Source organism: Cupressus sempervirens, chromosome 8 (assembly GCF_028749045.1).
Source record: "Cupressus sempervirens isolate cs-2001-9-10 chromosome 8, ASM2874904v1, whole genome shotgun sequence".
NCBI lineage: Eukaryota > Viridiplantae > Streptophyta > Pinopsida > Cupressales > Cupressaceae > Cupressus > Cupressus sempervirens.
The window spans coordinates 657,807,865-657,826,555 of NC_143125.1; the positions used below are offsets into that span (position 1 = coordinate 657,807,865).

General features: G+C 31.5%; 2 protein-coding genes across 2 annotated transcripts; both read left to right on the forward strand.

Moving 5' to 3' along the window:
• Positions 1-5,462: 5,462 nt before the first annotated feature.
• Positions 5,463-16,306, forward strand: LOC149544161 (uncharacterized). Its single transcript, XM_089795917.1, has 4 exons — positions 5,463-5,660; positions 5,752-5,993; positions 6,588-6,688; positions 15,972-16,306. Exons 1-4 carry the CDS (start codon positions 5,463-5,465, stop codon positions 16,304-16,306), a joined length of 876 nt encoding a protein of 291 aa, XP_089652043.1.
• Positions 16,307-17,494: 1,188 nt separating this feature from the next.
• On the forward strand, positions 17,495-18,075 carry LOC149544162 (toll/interleukin-1 receptor-like protein). The gene is made up of 2 exons (XM_089795918.1): positions 17,495-17,838; positions 17,964-18,075. Exons 1-2 carry the CDS (start codon positions 17,495-17,497, stop codon positions 18,073-18,075), a joined length of 456 nt encoding a protein of 151 aa, XP_089652044.1.
• The last annotated feature ends 616 nt before the right edge of the window (positions 18,076-18,691 follow it).

The window sequence follows — 18,691 nt, forward strand, 5'->3', positions numbered from 1 at the left end:
CATCCCTTATCTCTTCATCTCGACCTCCTTAAATATCACTTTCTATCTTTATCTTTACATCACTCCCTATCTCAATGTGTCTTCTTTATATATTTATATCTTCCATTCCTCTTTCACTAAATTCCCCTCCCTCTCCTATCCTCTCCATGTCCCTCTTCTTTATCTTAGCATCTCTCCTCCTCTCGATCATCATCCCTTTGGCCCCTTCGGCAATATTGTAGTTTTTTTCAACACCAACTCAAGTTTAGGAAGATGTATCATTTGATGCCAAGGTCAAATCTTAGATTTGTATAACCTTTCGAGCTAACTTTGTAGATAATAGTAATTGAATAATAAATAATAGTAAATAAATAATAAATAATCTAGGCTTAGAACTCAACAATTATTAACATGTCCAACTGAATTAAAAAATAAAACAATCAGCAAACAAGAAAGCTAAAAAATGATCAATCTACACGTCATAATTTTCTGGAAATTTTAAAAATAATAATTAAAAAGTATCTATGACAAAAGTAGTAGTAGGGGCTCTCCTCTCTTCTCCTACTTAAGGTGCCCACTTCAAGGTTGCTTAGGAATTATGCAACGGTGTCGTCTACCCAGCCCCATCGTTCAGGATGGGTTGGATATGCCCCGCCCATGCCATGCCATGCAATTGCATCTGCAGGCCCCCGTTGCACTTTCTCTAAGCGAGTGGCTATTAGACAATAAAGGCATGAAGAGATGTGTGGGATGTTTTTTGAAATAAAGGTTCAAAATAGTGAATATTTTGTATATGTGCATGTGATTAGTTATAAATTTTAAATGTTTAGTTTTAATATTTATTATTTTATTATTTTATCGACTAATAATGTTTATTATGTATATTTATTATTATTTTATATTGTTTAAGTTTAATATATATCATTAAGATATTCAATATATAAGTAGATTTATTTGTTTAATACATATTATCATTTACATAATAAATCTATATTTTAATTTTCATGTTAATTAGATTTAATTTTCATTAATGCTAGTAGATTTAAGTGAATATGTATTAGTTTAATATAATTTGACATAAGTATAATATACAATATTAATTAGATAATTAGTTTTCAAATGAATCTAGTTAAAAATAAAAGTTCGCACTTGGTAAAAATTCGAAAAAAAATATCATAACTTAAATAAAAATATAACTAAGTGTCAATGGTGAGAAATCTAATAAAAAAAAAACTAAATGGACCTAAAATAATTTTTTTGTGTTAATCATAAAATTTATCATTTATTTTCCTTTAACAAAGATTTTTTAAATGAAGTGATATAAATGAAGTAATATAATGAAGCCATAATAGAGTGATAGATGATGCTGCTCTATCCATAATCGTGGGGCTGGATAGATTACGTCACTCATCCATGGCATGGCATGGCAACTGTCGGCCTAGTCGTCCAAGTGCATTTGCATTGGAAGCACAAACATTTATTTATTCTTTCATAGTGCTTGTTTTTATGTTTGATTCAATTTTGGTTAAGTTAAATTTATTAATAGTTCGATTTATTAATAGCTAGATTTATTTTTAGGTAGAGTTGATAATATTTACAATTAAATAGTGTTTAATAATACTATATTTAAAAGTTACATTTACATTTTAACTCTACATAAATATATTATATTTTTAGTTACTATAAATAAGATTTTGTTTAGTATATCATAATATATTATATTGCAGACAAAGGAGAAAGGAAGTTAGCACACAGGAATTTCCAATCAATCTTTTTGAAATTGTCTCTTTTCATTTCACTTTTCATGAAGCGAAGAAATGATAGTGATCCAAGACAAAGAGTGGCTGAAACCATTCATTGCCGACCAGTCTTTGCATAAGTAACAGCATGGAAGACATGCAGAAGTATCATTTGCTAAGCACTTCTAAATTCATAGACTTCCAGCCGATAATCTAGAATTGCTGACCATCTAGAACTCTGCGCCAAATCCACTTTCTTCATATATATATTATCGTCCGGAAAGGGTTTTTAATTCGAAGACTTCCAGGTGTAGAATTGCAGACCATCTAGAACTCTTTATATATATAATTCATTTTTTTGAGTGGTTGTATTGTTTCATATATTCAACTGTCATATTTTGTACATGAAACTTTCAGCAATGTACCTTATTGTGCAATGGGTACATGTGTAGATACGAGAGCTTAATTAAACAAAATTCTGACCTTACTTTTGTATATATACATGCAATATATTTAAATTTGTACATTTTCATATTTCTTTCTCCTACATCTTCCTCTATCTCATTAACTCTCCATCACTATGCATCCCTTATCTCTTCATCTCGACCTCCTTAAATATCACTTTCTATCTTTATCTTTAGGTCTCTCCCTATCTCAATGTGCCTTCTTTATATATTTATATCTTCCATTCCTCTTTCTCTAAATTCCCCTCCCTCTCCTATCCTCTCCATGTCCCTCTTCTTTATCTTAGCATCTCTCCTCCTCTCGATCATCCTCCCTTTGGCCCCTTCGGCAATATTGTAGTTTTTATCAACACCAACTCAAGTTTAGGAAGATGTATCATTTGATGCCAAAGTCAAAGCTTAGATTCGTATAACCTTCTGGGCTAACTTTGTAGAAAATAGTAATTGAATAATAAATAATAGTAAATAAATAATAAATAATCTAGGCTTAGAACTCAAAAATTATTAACATGTCCAACTCAATTAAAAAAAATAATAATCAGCAACCAAGAAAGCTAAAAAATGATCAACTATTAGTAAATGAACATGCATTATCTACACGTCATCATTTTCTTGAATTTTTAAAAATAATAATTAAAAAGTATCTATGACAAAACTAGTAGTAGGGTGTCTCCTCTCTTCTCCTACTTAAGGTGCCCACTTCAAGGTTGCTTAGGAATTATGCAACGGTGTCATCTACCCAGCCCCATCGTTCAGGATGGGTTGGATGTGCGCCCCTCCATGCCATGCCATGCAATTACATCTGCGGGCCCCTGTTGCACTTTCTATAAGTGAGTGGCTATTAGACAGTAAAGGCATGAAGAGATGTGTGGGATGTTTTCTCCAATAAAGGTTCAAAATAGTGAATATTTTTTACATGTGCATGTGATTAGTTATAAATTTTAAATTTTTAGTTCTAATATTTATTATTTTATCGAACTAATATTGTTTATTATGTATATTTATTATTATATTATATTGTTTAAGTTTAATATATATCATTAAGATATTCAATATATAAGTAGATTTATTTGTTTAATACATATTATCATTTACATAATAAATCTATATTTTAATTTTCATGTTAATTAAATTTAATTTTCATTAATGCTAGTAAATTTAAATGAATACGTATTAGTTTAATATAATTTGACATAACTATAATATACAATATTAATTAGATAATAAGTTTTCAAATTAATCTAGTTAAAAATAAAAGTTTGCACTTGGTGAGAAATCTAATAAAAAAAAAACTAAATGGACCTAAAATAAAATTTTTAGTGTTAATCATAAAATTTATCATTTATTTTCCTTTAACAAAGATTTTTTAAATGAAGTAATATAATGAAGCGATAATAGAGTGATAGATGATGCCGCTCTATCCATAACCCTGGGGCTGGATAGATGACATTAGTCATCCATGGCATGGCATGGCAACTGTCGGCCCCGTCATCCACGTGCATTTGCATTAGAAGCACAAACATTTATTTATTTATTCATAGTGCTTGTTTTATTGTTTGATTCAATTTTGGTTAAGTTAAATTTATTAATTGTTCGATTTATTAATAGCTAGATATATTTTTAGTTACAGTTATTAATATTTTAAATTAAATAGTTTTTAATAATTCTATATTTAAAAGTTATATTTACATTTTAACTCTACATAAATATATTATATTTTTAGTCACTATAAATAAAAATTTTTTAGTATATCATAATAAAAATTAAGTTAGATTTATAGTTAAACTTATATGGATTTTTTTAGTATATATATATATATAATCTCGATTTACTAATTAATATTTTTAAAATTATAAAAGATTAAAATATTAATATATAAATTAGTTTAGTAAAAAATATAATGCTTATATTAATAAAATTTTAAAAAATATATCATAATAAAATATTTATCTAATTAGATGTATGTGGACTTTCATTTTTAACTAAACTAATTCAAAATCATATTATCTTATTGTTTTTTATATATGTATTATTATTTATAACTTAAAGTGTTTTTTAGAATTGAATGTTAAATATTAAATTATGATTTTTAGGTCCATTTAGTTTTTTTTTTTTAAATTAGATTTTTCACCATAGACACTTAACTATATTTTTATTTAAGTTATGATAATTTTTAAAAAATTTTACTAAGTGCGAACTTTTATTTTTAACCTTTATTTGAAAAAACATCCCACATGCCCAAATCTATTCATGCCTTTACCGTGTGACTGCCACTCACTTGGACAAAGTGCAACTGGGGCTCGCGGATGATGCAATGGCATGGCATGGAGGGGCATGCATCCAGCCCATCCCGAACGATCAGGCTGGGTAGATGATGCTGAAATTGAGTTCTTTTTTTCCCACTTCGATGAAATTTTGAATGTACCCAACGAATACGTAGTTATCTACAAAAGGCTGTCTATGAAGCAACGTATTTGCACTTGATTTCACTAAAGTTTAAAGATATTGAAATAATTATTTTCTTAAAATAAAAAAATACACAATCAGAATAATTTAGTAAACGCATTTTCATTTAGTCACTCGGTAATTAGATGTTTTCTCTAAATTTGGTGGAACAACAGGCGAGACACCAACAAGTACGAAATGGGATTCCATAGACAAAAATTCTTCTGCGCCTTCTGCTTCTGTTCGGAGATGCTTCTGCGTTTCTCCCACGCGGTTTCCTTCCCAATTAAGGTTGGCAGCCGGGCAATCGACGCGTTCGACTCCACATTACAACTAGAGCACTTCTTTTGCACATTTATTTTACCTCAACTTTTTTATTAGGTGCATCTCATCTCAACAAGAAGACGAACAACCCTTCTAGTTTTGTCCTTCAATTTTGTGTCTGTTGTCTTGTTTCATCAAATCTGATTTCATGGCATCTACTTCCAATAGTAGCAATGGCCAAGAGCTCGAAGAAATTGCCCCATCTACATTTAATTCTGGTGGATCCACAATATCAAAGTTGTAAGAAGGCCAAAGGAGTACGAAAAGTCAAATAAAACTTTAGCTGTCCTCAACTAGTCACTCTAACTCTTTTAGTCAGACTCTGTCATGCTTCTTTGTTTCTTCATTTCTTCCGCGCGGTTACCTCTGCGAGTACACACAGTCTACACATTTAGTAGCACATTTATTTCTCATTACTTATCCCTCTCCTGCTCTTTTATATGCACCCACTCCTTTTCTCTTTGAAAACCCCTTTTTTCAACCTTTGTCATGTTCACTTAAATCTAATTTCATGGCATCTTCTTCTAAACCGCACAGTGGTGTTCCGTTAAATTGCCAACACGGTGAAGAATTTCCATCATCCACATCTCCTTCTTGTGCATCCATGATGCCTGTGAAAGATTTCCCGTGTTATGATGTATTTATCAATCATTTTAATTATCCTCTGGGCGTAGCAATTTATAAAGAACTTGATGCGTTGGGACTGAAGGTTTTTTTGAATTCGGAAGAGCTCGATTTGCAGGATGAAGAAGTAGAAGCAGCTTTTAAGAGTGCCTGGCTTTACATTCCAATATTTTAAGAGGGGGTATGCACAATCTGACTTGTGCTTAGAAGAGTTGTCATCCATGCACAACAGGGGTAACTTAGGCACTAAAATTGTTCCTATTTTCTGCCGTGTTAAGACTGATGATGTATGCTATGTAAAAGGAGGCTACACATTTGACCCAAACAAGCTTGAACCCGACTCTAAGAAACTGGAGGAGTGGAGGAAAGCGCTTTACAGTGTTTCACATTATGTAGGTCCGGTCGTTGAGAGCAAGGAGTAAGTACTAAGTACCCATCTCTCCACCAGATGCACTCATCATTTACTAATCGCTTCATTCTTTTATCCTGAGGCCCATAGACTTCAGTTATTCATAGAACTTGTGACGTTTATGCTGCTGAAGAAAATTACAGAGTGGGTAGCGAAAGAGGGAAAAATGTGTCAAGAATTTGTAGGACCAGCTAAGACTAGTTGAAGCATCCAACAATAGGGAGAAGAATTTGCAGCAACTACATCTACTTCAGGTGGATCGATAATGCTTGTGAGAAAGGTTAAGTATGATGTATTTATTAACCATTGGGGTCCTGATGTCAAACGTACACTCGCCACAGCTATCTATAAAATGCTCACAGGAATGGGACTGAAGGTTTTTCTGGATTTAGAAGAGATTAAGTGGGGGGGTCACTTTCCTAGTGTACTAGAACAAGTAATAAAGAGTACCTGGCTTAACATAGCTATATTTTCAGAGGACTATGCAATGTCCAAGTGGTGTTTGCGAGAGCTTTCGTTGATTAGCGGAAGAGAAGGCAGTAAGTTTGTTCCCATTTATTACCATGTCTTTCCGTATGAATTAAGATATATTGGAAATGGAAGCTATGGTAAGGCATTTGGGCGGCACCAAGACAAGGGTAGATATAACCCAGAGAAGCTAGAGGAGTGGAAGGAAGCACTTCGCCATGCTTCATTTTATGCGGGTCAAATCGTCAATAGCAAAGAGTAAGTATGAGCTTGAAGCATGATCACCTATAAAGTGGTGAAAATACACATTCCAAAATGATAAAGAAAGTAGGTAAGAATTAATGAACGGGTGAGATTACTTCAATGGTAGTCATTACTCCTACATTATTTCCAACCATTGGATGACAATTTTAGCCCCTCACTCTTCAAATAAGGAAATGCATACGATGTTAATTATAAATATTTTGAATTATTTGATGATAAATAATCTAGTGAATACATCTGTGCAGTTTTAATTAAGAAATAAAAACTCAAATTTATTTTAAATAAATTGAAAGCATGCATTGACCTTGTTATAAATGTTCAAATTTTATATTCTCATTCAATTAGTATGTGATAAATTTAATTTTTAATTTTCAAAATAAGAGAATTATCTGAAATATACATAAAATATAAGTAAATTCTAAGTCTTCCTTTATGAATTTTATTTTAACTATTTTGTATATCGTTTCTATTTTGTGTTTATGTTTGTTAAATGGGTGTAAATTATTATTCATTCATGGGAGCTTAAGGCAATTCAATTTTAGGGACCAATAGTTAAATAGATATATGACTTGCTTATTTAGCCATTCCAAATTAACAAGTCAAATTTTCTCACAAGAGCACAAAAATGGGAATTTTTTAGTATATTTTTTAAACATCTATTATTTCATTTTAAAAAATCATTTTCATTCTAATATTTTGTTAAAAAATTATTTTATAAATTTATTAATTTTTAAATTTCACAAGAAATATCAACTTTATTTAAATAAAAATTAATTAATAACTAAATAAATAATAGATTAATAATAATTGACAATCTAATTGGAAAATATATATTTTCAAAAAATATAATATTTTATCATTGACAAGCTCAAAGGCATGAACTCCATCTCGCCAAGAGCTCTTCTTATTGAATGATCTAGACAATGTTAGTTAAATTTTATTTTCAAATAAATATAATTATGGTTAATTTCTTATCATGTTAATAGATGTGTGGGGAGAAAGAGAAGGAAGAGAGATGACTTTATGTTAGTGAAAGTGCTCATATATTACATCATTCATAATCCTTCATTATAACTATCATATTCTAGCATAAAGGATGGTGTTGATGCAGATACTACTTATTTTTATTAATGTTTAATAACCATCAATATTGAACTTGAGTGTTGTGTACATTCTAAGTAGGCTATGTTATATACTTCAACTTGTTTGTCAAAATTTACATGCACATGTACTATAATTTTTTTAGCATAATTAATTATTTTTAGATGCTTCAACTTCTAGAAAAAATAACCCTCACAATAAAATAATTCAAATAAGTTCTTTTAAGATATTATCACTCTTTTAATTATAAGGGTCCAACACATTGTGCACTCTCTTTTATGTAATTCATAACAGATTAAATTAGTAAATATCAATATATTTATAGATTTGATTGGGTGTTCTGTTAGAATCCAATAAACACATACAATTGAATCCAAAAATATATTGATATTTAATAATAACTTGTGAAAATTTGATACTATTAAGTTAAATTAGAATATCCTTATTATGATCCATGATTGTACATTATGGCGATTGATCCATCCATTTTCTCCAAATTCACTCGACCTTATGAACATTTTTTTTTTCTCATCACCTTTCATCCTCAATCAGATGGAATCTACTTTTTCTTTGTTCCTATCATACAAGCTAGCTTTCTCTTTGTTTTCTAAGTTCAACTTGGAGAATATGTATGACATATATGTTGCATATTTACATGATGACACATTGTAGGTTACGTTAAATTTATATGTATGCAATGATTATATCCTTTCATATCCAAATTCTTATCTTATGCATACATTTTGTGTCAATGCTACATATTTTTAGACATATAATAATTCTAGAATTCACATGCATCTCAAAGGAAAGATAGAAAAATTTTAAATTTTGTAGACCAATTATATTTTCAATTTATTTTTATGTTTGTTCTAAGGAGAATCCCTTGATAAATAGATATATTGACAAATGCAATATCTACCCAAATGTCACACATATTTCATATTTAATTAACCCCAAACGTTTTCTTTATGCACTCATATCTCAATAAAGTAGCATTCATTATACATTTATCAAATGATTATATGCATGCATATAATTTAAATCGATCCATTTTCGATGTTGTCATTAAGGGACTGGCCTTAGATTTATAGAATTGATCCACAAATATTGAAAATTAAATGTTCAAAATAATGTTCACTCATGCCAATTGCTTTCTTTAGAGGATGACTAATATAAATACATTTAATGCAATTCATTTTCTCATTTGATATGATTATGCCCTCAAAAACCATCATTTACATTTAGCATATGAATTGATATAATAGAATAAATCTAAAATTGAATAATCATCCTAGAAACATTTCCATAAGAATGAAGTTATTGATTGTTCATCAAGAGAACATGCATTTGTATTGAGGAAAATAATAATAGGCCGCGGCTATCCTCCTTACAAACTATATATTTGACCAAGTTTCAAAAAATTGAAAACATCATGAATTTTTCAAAAAATTCAGCATTTGATCTTCATGATCTGCATAGTTTGTAGCCAAAAGAAATAAAAAATTTGAGAAAAAATTACTATAAATTTGTGAATCTTGAAAGGAAAAGTTTGGCTTTATTTTTTCTTTAATAAATCTTGTCTGGAGATCAACCTATCACATAATAATATAATATATTGAATACAATTTAATGTACATATATTTAAAAATTGAATAATGATGAAAGCAGTTTGAAAATAGAGCTCCCTTTATGCTGCGTATTCTGCAGCCTTTCATTTAGTTTTACAAATCCTGTACATACAGATGGAATATCCTTGAGCAGCATATCCTCATCTGTCCACATATATAACAACAAAATGAGAAAAAATAAACATTAGACTTTAAGAGTTTTGATTACACTTAATACGAAATACAAGAAAAAAATCAAACATCTAAACATTATCTTATAAGAGTTTAACTATGTAATTGATAAGAAATGAATAATTAGGGAGTGATGCTCAATCCTTGCTATGAAGTATTGGACTGAGATGCCATGAAGCACCAAAGAGTGTTTCCTTTGACTTTCGAAGCTGCTTTGAGGTGAATCTAATGGATTTTCCAAAAAATTCAGCATTTAATCTGCATAGTTTGTAGCCAAAAACAAAAAAAAATTGAGAAAAAATTACTATAAATTTGTGAATCTTTAAAGGAAAAGTTTGGCTTTATTTTTTCTTTAATAAATTTTGTCTGGAGATCAACCTATCGCATAATAATATAATATATTGAATACAATTTAATGTACATACATTTAAAAATTGAATAATGATGAAAGCAGTTTTAAAATAGAGCTCCCTTTATGCTGAGTATTCTGCAGCCTTTCATTTAGTTTTACAAATCCTGTACATACAGATGGAATCTTCTTGAGCAGCATATCCTCATCTCTCTACATATATCACAACAAAATGCGAAAAAATAAACATTAGACTTTAAGAGTTTTGATTACACTTAATACGAAATACAAGAAAAAATTCAAACATCTAAACATTATCTTATAAGAGTTTAACTATGTAATTGATAAGAAATGAATAATTAGGGACTGATGCTCAATCCTTGCTATGAAGGATTGGACTGAGATGCCATGAAGCACCAAAGAGTGTTTCCTTTGACTTCCAAAGCTTCTTTGAGGTGAATCTACCCTTCTCTTTAAGTCATTGAAAGGCATCCCCAAAAACTCCTTTTGTATATCGAAAATGTTCAGGTTGTACACCATAGAAAATGGGAATAATCTGAGCGCAAGTTTTGGATTTCATAAATGCCAGCTCTCGCAAGCACCACGTTGATTACTATTTCTAGTACACCGGGCACGTTATCTCCCGATATAATGTGAAACTTTGAAATGTACTTTCTTTCAATTGCGAAGCTTTTTTGAGTTGTATTTTCCTTCTCTTTTGTATCGCTCAAATGCATCAAAATAATCTCCTTTCAAATATGGTACATCTGCAGGCTTAACTTTGTAGCACAATAGAGAAATGAGAAGGAAGCCAGGTAGAACTAACAGAGAAGCGTGAAGGGATACGATGTAATTAAATAAGAATAATAAAAGTGGCTCATTGCAGACAAAGGAGAAAGGAAGTTAGCACACAGGAACTTTCAATCAATCTTTTTGAAATTGTCTCTTTTCATATCACTTTTCGTGAAGCGAAGAAATGATAGTGATCCAAGACAAAGAGTGGCTGAAACCATTCATTGCTGACCGTTCTTTGCATAAGTAACAGCGCGAAAGACCCACAGAAGTAACATCTGTTAAGCACTTCTAAATTCATAGACTTCCAGTCGATAATCTAGAATTGCCGACCATCTAGAACTCTGTGCCAAATCCACTTTCTTGATATATATATATATATATATATATATATAATTGTCTAGAAAGGGTTTTTAATTCGAAGACTTCCAGCTGTAGAATTGCAGACCATCTAGAACTCTTTATATACATAATTCATTTTTTTGAGTGGTTGTATTGTTTCATATATTCAACTGTCATATTTTGTACATGAAACTTTCAGCAATGTACCTTAGTGTGCAATGGGTACATGTGTAGATACGAGAGCTCAATTAAACAAAATTTTGACCTTACTTTTGGATATATACATGCAATATATTTAAATTTGTACATTTTCATATTTCTTTCTCCTACATCTTCCTCTATCTCATTAACTCTCCATCACTATCCATCCCTTATCTCTTCATCTCGACCTCCTTAAATATCACTTTCTATCTTTATCTTTACATCACTCCCTATCTCAATGTGCCTTCTTTATATATTTATATCTTCCATTCCTCTTTCTCTAAATTCCCCTCCCTCTCCTATCCTCTCCATGTCCCTCTTCTTTATCTTAGCATCTCTCCTCCTCTTGATCATCATCCCTTTTGCCCCTTCGGCAATATTGTAGTTTTTGTCAACACCAACTCAAGTTGAGGAAGATGTATCATTTGATGCCAAGGTCAAAGCTTAGATTCGTATAACCTTTCGGGCTAACTTTGTAGATAATAGTAATTGAATAATAAATAATAGTAAATAAATAATAAATAATCTAGGCTTAGAACTCAACAATTATTAACATGTCCAACTCAATTAAAAAATAAAACAATTAGCAACCAAGAAAGCTAAAAAATGATCAACTATTAGTAAATGAACATGCATTATCTACATGTCATCATTTTCTTGAATTTTTAAAAATAATAATTAAAAAGTATCTATGACAAAACTAGTAGTAGGGGCTCTCCTCTCTTCTCCTACTTAAGGTGCCCACTTCAAGGTTGATTAGGAATTATGCAATGGTGTCGTCTACCCAGCCCCATCATTCAGGACGGGTTGGATGTGTCCCCTCCATGCCATGCCATGCAATTGCATCTGCGGGCCCCGTTGCACTTTCTCTAAGCGAGTTGCTATTAGACAGTAAAGGCATGAAGAGATGTGTGGGATGTTTTTTGAAATAAAGGTTCAAAATAGTGAATATTTTGTATATTCAATATATAAGTAGATTTATTTGTTTAATACATATTATCATTTACATAATAAATCTATATTTTAATTTTCATGTTAATTAGATTTAATTCTCATTTATGCTAGTAAATTTAAGTGAATACGTATTAGTTTAATATAATTTGACATAAGTATAATATACAATATTAATTTGATAATAAGTTTTCAAATGAATCTAGTTAAAAATAAAAGTTCGCACTTGGTAAAATTCGAAAAAAAAATATCATAACTTAAATAAAAATATAACTAAGTGTCAATGGTGAGAAATCTAATATAAAAAAAACTAAATGGACATAAAATAAATTTTTTAGTGTTAATCATAAAATTTATCATTTATTTTCCTTTAACAAAGATTTTTTAAATGAAGTGATATAAGTGAAGTAATATAATGAAGCAATAATAGAGTGATAGATGATGCCACTCTATCCATAACCGTGGGGCTGGATAGATGATGTCACTCATCCATGGCATGGCATGGCAACTGTCGACCCCGTCGTCCAAGTGCATTTGCATTGGAAGCACAAACATTTATTTATTTATTCATAGTGCTTGTTTTTATGTTTGATTCAATTTTGGTTAAGTTAAATTTATTAATATTTCAATTTATTAATAGCTAGATTTATTTTTAGTTAGAGTTGTTAATATTTTCAATTAAATAGTGTTTAATAATACTATATTTAAAAGTTACATTTACATTTTAACTCTACATAAATATATTATATTTTTAGTTACTATAAATAAGATTTTGTTTAGTATATCATAATAAAAATAGTTAGAGTTACTAATTTTTTTTGTATTAGATATAAGAGTTACAAAAAGGAGGAGAACCAAAAAGGTCACCACGAGAGAAAACAAGGAGGCCAAGCCTCACCACAGAGAATCAGAGACCGCTGTACATCAAGTAAGAAAAACAACAGAAGAGAAGAGGAATAGTCTAGCTAAGAACATCATAGGGCGTATCCACCCACGTTGTCCAACCTAAGGGGCCTTCCATTCAAACATTTTTTTTGTGCTCTTGAATCTGAATTGGCATGAATAATTCCTCTTTTTTGGCATGCCCTTTCTCTTTGATCTCCTTGGTCAGCCTATTATAATCATGCACGAAAACTTGCAAGTCATCCAAAGTTCTATGCCATTGGTACCCATCATGTAGAAACCTTCTCAATTTCTCCTGCTCAATCGAAATGGTAGCTTGCACCTGCAAGTAGATTTTAAATTAAATAGTGTTTAATAATATTATATTTAAAAGTGACATTTACATTTTAACTCGACATAAATATATTATATTTTTAGTTACTATAAATAATATTTTGTTTAGTATATCATTATAAAAATTAAGTTAGATTTATAGTTAAACTTATATAGATTTTTTTAGTATATATATATAATCTCGATTTACTGATTAATATTTTTAAAATTATTAAAAGTATAAAAGATTAAAATATTAATATATAAATTAATTTAGTAAAAAATAAAATGCTTATATTAATAAAATTTTAAAAAATATATCATAATAAAATATTTATCTAATTAGATGTATGTAGACTTTCATTTTTAACAAAATTAATTCAAAATCTTATTATCTTATTGTTTTTTATATATGTATTATTATTTATAACTTAAAGTGTTGTTTAGAATTGAATGTTAAATATTAAATTTTGTCAAATGATATTTCCATGAACTTTTATGTTAAATATTATTTTCCTTATTAAATTTGTAACAAAATAATATTTTCTTGTGAAATATTAAATATTTATTTTATTTCTTAGATTTTAATAATGACTCTATTGAATTAGAATTTTAAAATTAATTAATTAATAGAGTTAATATCACTCTATAATTGTTTGATTATATTACTAACTCTATTATATTACTTCATTTAAAAAATCTTTGTTAAAGGAAAATAAATGATAAATTTTATGATTAATAGTAAAAAAAATATTTTAGGTCAATTTAGTTTTTTTTTTTAATTATATTTTTCACCATTGACAATTAACTGTATTTTTACTTAAGTTATGATAATTTAAAAAAAAATTTACTAAGTGCGGACATTTATTTTGAACTAGATTAATCCGAAAACTTATTATCTAATTAATATTGTGTATCATAGTTATGTTGAATTATATTAAACTAATACGTATTCATTTAAATTTACTAACATTAATGAAAATTAAATTTAATTAACATGAAAATTAAAATATAGATTTATTATGTAAATAATATGTATTAAACAAATAAATCTACATATATATTGAATATTTTAATGATATATATTAAACTTAATTAATACACAATAATAAAAATATACATAATAAACATTATCAGTTCAATATAATAATAAAATAAAAATATTAAAGGTAGACATTTAGAATTTATAACTAATCACATACATATATAAAAAATATTATTCACTATTTTGAGACTAAAAACAGAAAAAAATTCTGAACCTTTATTTGAAAAAACATCCCACATGCCCACATCTCTTCATGCCTTTACCGTGTGACGACCACTCGCTTGGACAAAGTGCAACTGGGGCCCGCGAATGATGCCATGCCATGGCATGGAGGGGCGCGCATCCAGCCCATCCCGAACGATCGAGCTAGGTAGACGACGTTGAAATTGAGTTCTTTTTTTCCCACTTCGATGAAATTTTTGGTGTACCCAAAAAATACGTAGTTATCTATAAAAGGCTGTCTATGAAGCAACGTATTTGCACTTGATTTGACTAAAGTGATTTGACTAAAGTTTAAAGATATTGAAATAATTATTTTCTTAAAATAAAAAAATACACAATCAGAATAATTCAGCAAATGCGTTTTCATTTGGCCACTCGGTAATTAGATGTTTTCCCTAAATTCGGTGGAACAATAGGCAAGACACCAACAACTACGAAATGGGATTCCACAGACGAAAATTCTTCTATGCCTTTTGCTTCTATTCGGAGATGCTTCTGCGTTTCTCCCGCGCGGTTTCCTTCCCAATTAAGGTTGGCAGCCGCACAATCGACGCGTTCGACTCCACATTACAACTAGAGCACTTCTTTCGCACATTTATTTTACCTCAACTTTTTTATTTGGTCCATCTTATCTCAACAAGAAGACGAACAGCCCTTGTAGTTTTGTCCCTCAGTTTTGTTTCTGTTGTCTTGTTTCATCAAATCTGATTTCATGGCATCTACTTCCAACACTAGCAGTGGCCAAGAGCTCGAAGAAATTGCCCCATCTACATTTAATTCTGGTGGATCCACAATATCAAAGTTGGAAGAAGGCCAAAGGAGTATGAAAAGTCAAATAAAACTTCAGCTGTCCTCAACTAGTCACTCTAACTCTTTTAGTCAGACTCTGTTATGCTTCTTCGTTTCTTCGTTTCTTCCGCGGGGTTACCTCAGCGAGTACACGCAGTCTACGCGTCTAGTCCAACATTTATTTCTCATTACCTATCCCTCTCCTGCTCTTTTATATGCACCCGCTCCATTTCTCTTTGAACGCCCCTTTTTTCAACCTTTGTCATGTTCGCTTAAATCTAATTTCATGGCATCTTCTTCTAACCCGCACAGTGGTGTTCCGATAAATTGCCAACACGTTGAAGAATTTCCATCATCCACATCTGCTTCTTGTGCATCCACGATGCCTGTGAAAGATTTCCTGCGTTATGATGTATTTATCAATCATTTTAAACATCCTCTGGGCGTAGCAATTTATAAAGAGGTTGACGCGTTGGGACTGAAGGTTTTTCTGAATTCGGAAGAGCTCGATTTGGGGGATGAAGAAGTAGAAACAGAATTTAAGAGTGCCTGGCTTTACATTCCAATATTTTCAGAGGGCTATCCACAATCCGACCGATGCTTAGAAGAGCTGTCATCCATGCACAACAGGGGTAAATTAGGCACTAAAATTGTTCCTATTTTTTGCCGTGGTAAGACTGATGATGTACGCTATGTAAAAGGAGGCTACGCATTTGACCCAAACAAGCTTGAACGCAACTCTGAGAAACTGGAGGATTGGAGGAAAGCGCTTTACAACGTTTAACATTATGTTGGTCCGGTCGTTGAGAGCAAGGAGTAAGTACTAAGTACCCATCTCTCCACCAGATGCACTCAGCGTTTACTTATCGATTCATTCTTTTATCTTGAGGCTCATAGGCTTCAGTTATCCATATAACTTGTGACGTTTACTGTGTTTTCTTCGTTGTCGAATGTGTCCAGGGACGAAGACATGCTGCTGAAGACAATTACAGAGTGGGTAGCGAAAGAGGGAAAAATGTGTCAAGAATTTGTAGGACCAGCTAAGACTAGTCCAAGCATCCAACAACAGGGAGAAGAATTTGCAGAAACTACATCTACTTTAGGTGGATCGATAATGCTTGTGAGAAAGGTTAAGTATGATGTATTTATTAACCATCGGGGTAATGATGTCAAACGTACACTCGCCACAGCTATGTATAAAATGCTCACAGGAATGGGACTGAAGGTTTTTCTGGATTCAGAAGAGCTTAAGTGGGGGGGTCACTTTCGTAGTGTACTGGAACAAGTAATAAAGAGTACCTGGCTTAACGTAGCTATATTTTCAGAGGACTATGCAACGTCCAAGTGGTGTTTGCGAGAGCTTTCGTTGATTAGCAGAAGAGAAGGCAGTAAGTTTGTTCCCATTTATTACCATGTCTTTTCGTATGAATTAAGATATATTGGAAAGGGAAGCTATGGTAAGGCATTTGGGCGGCACCAAGACAAGGGTAGATATAACCCAGAGAAGCTGGAGGAGTGGAAGGAAGCACTTCGCCATGCTTCGTTTTGTGCGGGTCATATCGTCAATAGCAAAGAGTAAGTACCGATTACTCCAATCAAGGTAGTGAACCCAAGTTCTTGTTGATACATTCTTTGCATGTTTCCTTCCTCATTTTCAGGCTCACAGACTTTTTAAATCGATATTTTCAAATCTGAAGTTTATTATGTTTCCTTTGCTGTTGGATATCTCAGCGACGAGGACATGCTCCTGAAGAAGATGACGGATTTGGTAACGAAGGAAGGTAAAGAGGCTCAAGAATTCAAATTAGGTAACACTCGTCCAATCATTCACCCACGAGGTAAATTGGCATTTCTTTGTGGTAAAATATACGCAAGGCCTACGGGAGATTTCTGTTAAGATGTACACATTAATCATCGCGGTCCTGATGTTAAGCATTCATTGGCCCTAGCTATCCATAACAAGCTTAAGGACATGGGACTGAAGGTGTTTCTAGATTCAGAAGAGGTTAGATTGGGGGATCACATCGCTGGTGTAATAGAAGAAGCAATAAGCAGTGCTAAGATTCATATTGCTATATTTTCCATGAACTATGCAGAATCCCCTTGGTGTTTGTCAGAGCTGACACTCATGCTACAGACAGGCACTAGAATTGTTCCTATTGACCCTGTGGATGTCCGATATCTTAAAGGGGTCTATGCTCATGCATTTGATAAGCATGTAGATATGGGAAGATATGCCTCGAAAAAGATTTTGGAGTGGAAGAAGGTGCTTTACAATGTGTCATTTAATGTAGGCCACATCGTTAAGAGCAAGGAGTGAGTACTAATTGCTTGACCTTTTATTTATCATTGCATCCTCTGCAATTTTATTTTATATTTTATCAGAATAAAGTCAACTATTACAGCCTGATTCTTATTCAATTATGTGTTTGCATTGATAGTGACGAAAACACGGTGCTCGAGCATATCGCTTATCGTGTGGGGACAGAGGTTAAAGAAGTACCACCAGTGGTCGCAGAATGTCCATTGAGCGACGTAGATGGAGTTGTATAGGACTCTGAATTGAGGACAAAATTCTAAATGTAAATAATTGTACAATAACTATTCAAGTAATTGATATATTCCACACAGATATTAAAGTAGTGAGTAATGTGACATGATGACTTTCGCATCACCCTATAGATGTTCTTTTGAGAGGCGCATAAAAATTGTAGATAAGACATTTTTATTTGACTAGTGGTCCAGTAGATTTTGGATGCTTCTATGCTTCTTCAAGCCGCGGTTTCTGACGGTTTAGTCAATTTTCAAGGCATTTCTGTGCCCAAAGAAATGTAATAGCACAATAAGATTTTCAAGGCCCCATTGCTAGTGAGATCCCAAATGACCCAGTTAGCATAGAGGGAAATCCCCTATTTGCGAGTGGAAAGCAGTCCAAGAGCATAGGAGTCTTTAGGTAGACATAAAAGTCCTAGGCAACTCCATGAAACTCATGATGCACAACATCAGAGGTCTAGATGAAATCCCTTAGGAGGCATTCAAGTTTGAGGTATGGAGCTTTGGAAGGAGCAAAACATGATGAATAATAGACATGTGTACCAGCCAACACTTTAGAATAAATCCAAAATTTTCTTGCAAGAGAGGGAGCTTTGGTAGTCCAATAGTCCAATTT

Bases quoted from the DNA above. Each gene is read 5' to 3' on its own strand.
- LOC149544161 (XM_089795917.1), top strand. From the start codon at position 5,463: ATGGCATCTTCTTCTAAACCGCACAGTGGTGTTCCGTTAAATTGCCAA. The intron at 5,661-5,751 runs GTTTTTTTGAAT...CAATATTTTAAG, and splicing joins TTGATGCGTTGGGACTGAAG to AGGGGGTATGCACAATCTGA. The intron at 5,994-6,587 runs GTAAGTACTAAG...TGGAAATGGAAG, and splicing joins CCGGTCGTTGAGAGCAAGGA to CTATGGTAAGGCATTTGGGC.
- LOC149544162 (XM_089795918.1), top strand. From the start codon at position 17,495: ATGGGACTGAAGGTGTTTCTAGATTCAGAAGAGGTTAGATTGGGGGAT. The intron at 17,839-17,963 runs GTGAGTACTAAT...TTGCATTGATAG, and splicing joins CACATCGTTAAGAGCAAGGA to TGACGAAAACACGGTGCTCG.